Source organism: Myotis myotis, unplaced genomic scaffold (assembly GCF_014108235.1).
Source record: "Myotis myotis isolate mMyoMyo1 unplaced genomic scaffold, mMyoMyo1.p scaffold_m19_p_1, whole genome shotgun sequence".
In the NCBI taxonomy this organism is placed as follows: Eukaryota; Metazoa; Chordata; class Mammalia; order Chiroptera; family Vespertilionidae; genus Myotis; species Myotis myotis.
In genome coordinates this window covers 214,684,076-214,691,835 of record NW_023416313.1, presented here as the reverse complement: position 1 = coordinate 214,691,835, position 7,760 = coordinate 214,684,076, and the positions used below count along the sequence as shown (strand labels likewise).

General features: G+C 47.1%; 1 protein-coding gene across 13 annotated transcripts in view; it reads left to right on the top strand.

Moving 5' to 3' along the window:
- Positions 1 to 4,805: 4,805 nt before the first annotated feature.
- The window catches only part of EML5 (EMAP like 5), a 111,060-nt gene continuing 108,105 nt past the window's right edge, over positions 4,806 to 7,760 (top strand). For all 13 annotated transcript variants that reach the window (XR_004968428.1, XM_036314886.1, XM_036314874.1 and 10 more), the window contains exon 1: positions 4,806 to 5,002. Coding sequence is in view for 12 of the 13 variants with exons in the window: in XM_036314886.1 (XP_036170779.1) it covers positions 4,806 to 5,002 (197 nt within the window). In the remaining variant the exon portion in view is untranslated. The remainder of the gene's footprint in view (positions 5,003 to 7,760) is intronic.

Here is a 7,760-nt window from a genome sequence, read left to right as displayed (position 1 = left end):
TTAGATTTCATGTGTATTTCGTTATATAAGTTGAGATTGGAAGATGATAAAGCATCAAAGTCAATCATAGGTAGTCACTGCTGGCATCCATTCCTTCTTATTCTTCTATTCCCACTTCAATTTTCCTTGGGAGGTTCACCCATCTCTCACTCCCCCTCCCTGTGGTTTTACTGCCCCTGGTGCTACTCTGTGGATCCAAGGATAGGCACGTAATTCAAGTCAACCAATCAGAGCCAATGGGGCTGAAGTCTAGGAGTTCCCAAGAGAACTGCTGAGAAGAATGCTCTTTCCACAGGAATTGCAAAGAGGATAGGAAGTAAACCTGGAGCTACTGGCCTTTATTTTGCTTGTCTGGCAATGCAATCAAGCCAAAGGGAAGTAGAAGTGAGTTAATCCTGATGACCTGGTTCTGATGGCCTCACTTGAGCCCTAGTATCCAAGTGCATTGATGCCAGATCTAGGACTTTGCAGTCCTATGAGGTATTAAAATTCCCTTTTGATCTCAAGCCATTTTGAGTGAGTCTCTGTCACATACAACCAAAGAAGTCCTGGCTAATACAGTATTGGAGATCGGAAAAGGTTCAAGTTTTCAAAAGTTTCAGCTATTCAAGATAAAACTAACAGGAGTCCTATCATGACTACACAAGTATTCTCATTTCTATTTAGTGGCTGACAAAGGTGCATGGGGCATCTATTGTAGTGTCAGACGGCACTGTGTTAGGCTCCAGACACAAAAACAGGCTAATTAAAGATATGATCACAAAAATGTTTTTATAGATAGCTTATTAAAATATCATTACAATTCCTAAGTTGGTTAAATTAGCTAGCTAGAATTAATAGTGTGAATTTTGGCTTTTAGGTTTTATGTACTTTGCTTTATATTTCTTTTGTAGACATGAGGATAGCTAAAATTGGTAGCCAGCAAATAATTTATTTGCATTAATTTCAGAAATATTCTGGAATAGAAAACTCCATACTAGGAACTCAAGTTTCATGAAATAGATTTCCAAAGGGCATTGTAATATATTTAAAATGCCTAACAATGCCACTCATTGGTATGTGGAATTTGGGGGGGTCTTTCTCCTGCATCCTGATTTTCATTACTTTCAAAGGGCACAGATAGTGGAATCTCATTTAGCAATAAAAGCTTGATTAAGCATTCTGATGTGACATTAGTAACAGATTATATAAAGTTGTGGTCATAAGGACTAATCAGGTTTCCCCCCTCTAATATTAATGAAATGTGTCATTTTTTAGTCACTTTTGTGCCTCAGCTGTCTCTTTTGGTCCTGAGTTGTCAGTTGAAGATGGTTTAATTAAGAATATTTTTGCTTCACATTCCACCCTTGGGTCATTAAAAATCGTAATGGAAAATAGGATAATGGAAAAAGAAAATATTTAAATTTTTTATTAATATGAGTACTTAAATATGTATCATGGGATCCAGAATACATTGTCCTGAAAAATCTAAAACACAGGGGAAAGTATTTATTCTTCACCATCCTACATCTCATAAAAATTACATGTAACCAGAAATTAATGTACCACAAATGTATAGCAACAAAATACTCCATCTTTTTCTAAGTTCACTGCTTAAGTTTAAATAATCAACCACTTTTTCTTTTTCTCACCAGGGACTTTCAAGGAACTCACTAGTGAGTTAGCAAACATTATTAAAAAACAAACAAACAAAAAATCTAGGTGCACCCTGGTCTTATGGCTTCAGAGCCACTTCTTGGGCCTGAGTTTGTTTTCTTTCCAGCAGGTGCCAGAAACCCAATCTACATTCCTCACTCCTTTCTGCTGAGATTCTTGTTACCCCTGACCAAAGACAAGCTGCAGAGTGGGCACGTTTCCCCCAATCTTGCTCACTCCTCTAATTCTTGGCTGTTCCTGAAAATTAGGACAAGAGCCCTCTTCATTACAAGAGTTTTATAGCTAATCACTCTGGGAATTGCAAAAATATAATAAACTTGAGGGTGTCTGAAAGCTTGGGAATTTTATGAAGTTCTTACAATCACTTTTTCCTGCATTGTACCTCCTCACCACCCTGTTAGATGCTAACGGTGAACTACAGAGCATTGGATTTCTATTTCCAGCCTTCCTAGCAGAGTTCACCAAATCGGCTCATTTCTTGAAGTTTGCTTTGCATGACATTTATGTAGATTCCTTCCTCTGAGATGGCCCTTCTCCCCTGCAATGGGTAATTTGCTTCTTTGGGGAAGTAGAGGCTGTGTAACATCCATTCCAAGGTATGGGTACCATATAGGAATCATCACCTTTGAGCAGTCACTTCTCAAAAAATTCTCACCCGAGGGCATTTCTATTGATGAGAGAGAGAGAGAGAGAGAGAGAGAGAGAGAGAGAGAGAGAGAGAGAGAGAGAGAGAGAGAGAACTTAAATATGTATCCATTGGTTGCCTCCAATGGAGATGGAACCTGGAACCTGACTGAGAATTGAACTGCAACCTTTTGATGCTGCTCCAACCAATCGACAGAGCATAAGCAGCCACTTTCTTGAAAGGATTGTTTATTCTAGCTTTTGTCAGATTTCCAAGTTTTAGTATTTCCCAGGGAAACCAAAACAGTGATTTTTATTTTTATTTTTTTAAAATATATTTTATTGATTTTTATTTTTTATTTTTTATTTTTTACAGAGAGGAAGGGAGAGAGATAGAGAGCCAGAAACATCGATGAGAGAGAAACATCCATCAGCTGCCCTCTGCACACCCCCCACTGGGGATGTGCCCACAACCAAGGCACATGCCCCTGACCGGAATCGAACCCGGGACCCTTGAGTCTGCAGGCCGACGCTCTATCCACTGAGCCAAACTGGTCAGCGCCAAAACAGTATTTTTAGACACGGGAGGATTCATATTTGTATTTTATTAATATTTCCTGTTGTAAAACTCATGGCTCTCATTCTGCACTTAAAACCTCTTAAAGGATGGATTTCAAATATTTTATTTTTTGCAGGTGTTGGTTAACCTTGGCCATATTCCCATGAGAAAGGGGTCACTTAGAAAACTGAGTACCAGAAGAACTGGCATAGCCTAGCCAGGAACCCACTGCTGCCAGGACTTTCGTTAGTGGAGCGCTCTCCAGGGTCACCATATCCAAGCCATGACTAAAATGCAAGAAGTATCAAGAACGTACCGCTGTTCAAAACAGAAATATTTAAAAATTCAGGTACCGTTGCTATGTATTAACAAGTCGGATCTGGCGTGTTATTTTACGACCTAAATTCCTTCAGCTTTGAGGTCACCCACACAAATGAGAAAATGCACAGTTAGGGGGTCGGGTTTTATCCTCACACAGGGTCTGGTGTAGTGAGCAGCGTGAAACAGCAAGAAACACACACACACACACTCACACACACACACTCACACTCACACACACTCACAGACACACTCACAGACACACACACTCTCACACACACTCTCACACACACTCACACACACACACTCATACACACACACACTCTCACACACACTCACACACACACACACACACACACTCATACACACACACACTCTCACACACACTCACACTCACACACACTCTCACACACACTCACACACACACACTCATACACACACACACACACACTCATACACACACACACTCTCACACACACTCACACACACACACTCATACACACACACACTCTCACACACACTCACACACACTCTCACACACACTCACACACACACACTCATACACACACACACACACTCATACACACACACACTCACACACACACTCACACACTCACACTCACACACACACACTCATACACACACAAACACACTCATACACACACACACACACTCACACACACACACTCATACACACACACACACACTCACACACACACACTCATACACACACACACACACTCACACACACACACTCATACACACACACACTCACACACACACTCACACACTCACACACACACACACTCAGAATTAGAAGAAGTAAAAGAGCTTAGCATCCCGGTGCTGCTCCTCCCGGCGCAAATGCAGCCCCGGCCTGGACCCCGGGCCTTGCAACCCAGGCAGGCGCTTCCCGGGCGAGGACACCCAGCGGCAGGGACGGAGTCGCCGAGGGTCCCCGCGACCTGGGGGTCCCCGCGAGGGCTCAGCTCCCCGCGCGCGGGCGGGCGGGACGCGGTCTGGGCATCGGGGTCGCTCGCCACGCCGCCGGGGAGCGGGTCCGGACGCGGGTGAGCGCGACGGCGCAGGAGCGGCGCCCCCCGACCCCGCCGCGCTCCCGAGGCTCCGCGCTGGGCGGGGCGGGGCGGGCGGGGCGGGGCGAGCGCGCGGCGGCGGCGGGGGCGGGGCGGGGCGGGGCCGCGCGAGGCCGGGTGCTGGGCTCGGGGGCGCGCGGCGCGGGCCCGCGGGGCAGCGGGACGAGGCGGCGGCGGGGCGCGGACGCCGCAGGTGGCTCGGGCCGGGCGCCGGGAGCGCGGGCGGCGGCCGGGGCGTGGAGGCGGGAGGCGGCCCTCGCTCGGCTGCGTCTCCCCCGGGGCGCTGCGGGCTGAGACCGGCGAGCCGAGGCGGGGAAGGGCGCGCGGCACCCCCGGGACGGCCCCCGGCATGTTCCGCGAGGCCGGGGCGGTCCTCCCGCCCGTGGGCTGAGGCGGCAGCGGCGGCCCGGAGAAGCGACATGCACCTGCCGGGCGCCGCTTAGAGGACGCGGCCGGCGGCGAGTCCCGGCCGCCAGCCGGGGGGCTCCCTTCGCCCGGCCGCCCCCCGCCGCCGCCGCGGGCCCGAGCTGGAGCGGCGGAGGGGGCGCCCCGACATGGCGGCCCGGAGCGCCCCGAGCTGCCACCTGCGGCTCGAGTGGGTGTACGGCTACCGGGGCCACCAGTGCCGCAACAACCTCTACTACACGGCGGCCAAGGAGATCGTGTACTTCGTGGCGGGCGTCGGCGTGGTGTACAGCCCGCGGGAGCACCGGCAGAAGTTCTACCGCGGCCACAGCGACGACATCATCAGGTGCCGCGGGGCGGGCGCGGGCGCGGGCGCGGGGGCGGGAGGGGGCGGCCGCCGGGAGCCCTCCCGGGCGCGGTGACCCGGTGCCGCCGGGAGCGGCGCCGCGGAGACAGACAGCCGCGGGCGCCTCGTCCGAGGCCACCGGTCCTCCCCCTGCAAACGCCTCTCCGCATCTTCGGGCGCTTGTCTCCCTCGGGGCGGGGCGGGGACACCCAGTCCGGGGGGGCCCCGGGCGTTCGGCGCTCTGGCTGGGTACCCTCCTGCCTCCGCGTTTGCGAAACTGCAAAAAGGTTATTTAGGTAGCAGTTTGCTCCTTTACTTCCCGCCCGAGGTTTCTGGTTCAACGGATTCTTCAAGCGCCGGGGGAAGTCCCGTGCCCGATAGAGGACTGATCGCAACCGGGGACCGCGCCCGGGTGGACTCTGGGCGGGCGCGCACCTCTCGGCCGCTGTCATTAGTTCAGGTTTCGCCGCCCGCGGTTCCTTAGAGATCAGCACTTGCACCCCCAAAGGCAGTGTGGGAGTATAGGTGTCATGGGAAAGAAGCTTCCGTTTCCCAGTCCCCTTGTTTCCTCCTCTTTAAAGCACCCCTCAATAAGTTCACTTTTGTATTTTGGGCTTACGTTACATTTTTTAATTTTTATTTTAATTCTCCTTTGGGCGGTATTCCGTGTTTGTTGACATTTCTTTAGTGGATGGTGTCTTTGAAATGTAGGTTTCAGTCAGTGTCTCGGCAGGAACTTTGGTGGCAAATAAAGTTAAAAGCTGCAGAAATTGATGACTGCCTCAAGCACGGCATCCGTGTCGGTGATGGACGCCTTTGCTTAAACTATTTGGAGCATGTGTTTGTGTGCCGCTTCTGGGTTTTTCATAGAAATTCTGTGATTGGATTTGGTCACGCCACAGGATTTAAATTGGGCATTCCAAATCCAGTATCTGGGTTTGGTGTCTTACAGGCAAGAAACATAAATTCCATAAACGACGAAGTTCTTTTATTTTGTGTGTACACCCGTGATCCGTAGGGAAAAGGGGTCTGGGACAAGCACAAGGTAGTGGGGTAAGATGGAGTAAAGATACCGAGAGCAGAAGTTGAGATTGTGGAATAGGGAATCGGGGGTTGTTTTGGGTTCATTTGTTTGTTTGTTGTGATTAATCCCAAGAGTAGACTTCATGCCAGTTCTGTCTTTTTCATGATCCTTGACAGTTTCTTTCTTTTCCATGTGTTAGGTCGCCCACAGAACAGGGGTTAGACGGTTAGGTAGTAACTTTACCTGGTTGAAGCAACCATCCTCCAGGTACTCAGTCTCTTAGGCTGAATTCAGTGGGTGAGGGAGGTGTGAAGGATTTTGAGGTCTTCTCGGAGTGTACCTACCTCTGTTGTGTGTACTCTTTGGTACTTGAAAGCAGGATGGTATGAGGGTCTTTGAAATCTAGATACGATTTATTTGATGGGGCACTAGGTTTTTGTGCATCCAGTAGTAAGTAGAAGTTATGTCATAGGTCACACTGCTTGAATGTTTATAATTGTGTTTTAGTAAACTCTAAGGAAGGTAATGCTTTTGCTTTCCTTTCACATAGGTAGGTAGGAAAATAGATGTAGTTGCCCAGCCCATACATTGTCTCACAATATTGCAAAATGGCGAGTTACTTTTCTATAGGCAAAAGGTTTATCCTTAAAACAATTTGTAACACTAAAAAGGTTTCCTGAAAAAAATTGCAATGGGATCGTAAAAGCGGACTCATATTGCATCTTGAAATTGGTGGCACAAATTTAATACAGTACTAAGAATATAGATTAAGAATCAGTGAAAAGGCTCTGGAAATTTCATATCGAACAATGACAGATCATTATTGTTTGTGAAATAGATCAGGCAGATGTTCAGACTTCTTCATTTTCTTTCAGTTCAGTGCTTGAAATATAAATATAGAAAGTACTTCAAGAATTTTCAATTATTTCATAGCTAAAAATGTAATATTCATAAATGTGATGCATAGAGGAAAACAGTGTTGTTGAAATGTTAGCCTTAGTAATAAAAAGTTTACTGTTTTTATCATCTGTTTTGTTTCCATATTTGCTTGAAACTTAGGTAAAACTTATTGGTCAAATCTGACTTAGTCTGGGGCTAATCGGAATGAGCCGGTTATTTTCTTTACGTTCTGAAACTGTAAATGCTATATGGCTTGTAAAGAATGAACCACAACCAGTCTATCATTTACTTACCGGTTTTTCTGTCATCTTACTACATCTAATATTGCTAATGATGGTGCCACATGACTTCTCCTTTTTGTCCATGTTGCTTGTTGTTTTACTTCTTTTTACCACATATCTATACTTCTCTAGTAATTTATCCTTTAGTTGTATTTATATCAGTACTGATTTATATAGAAATTAGTTTCACTGTCAGAAATAATACAGGAATTTTAGGGTCACTTGTTCTTATTTTTACAAGGTGGGGGCAAAAGTAGGTTTACGGTTGTTCATATGGAAAATAATACAATAATTAGTAAAAATACAAGAATAAACTTCGTGTTTTGCATACTCACAGCCATAAACCGACTTTTGCCCCATCCCATATTGTAATCACGAGACTCTCCAGGGGACTGTATGCTCAGGTGATCAGGTGAATGGGGGAGGGGAGCAGAACCCTGTCTTCCAAAATACAACACTGGCCTTCAAGATTTGTCCCAGCAGCTTCTAGTTTACTTGGTTATTTTTAAAAAAAATGACACATGGCTGGCAGTTGTAGATCCTTGTTGCTTCA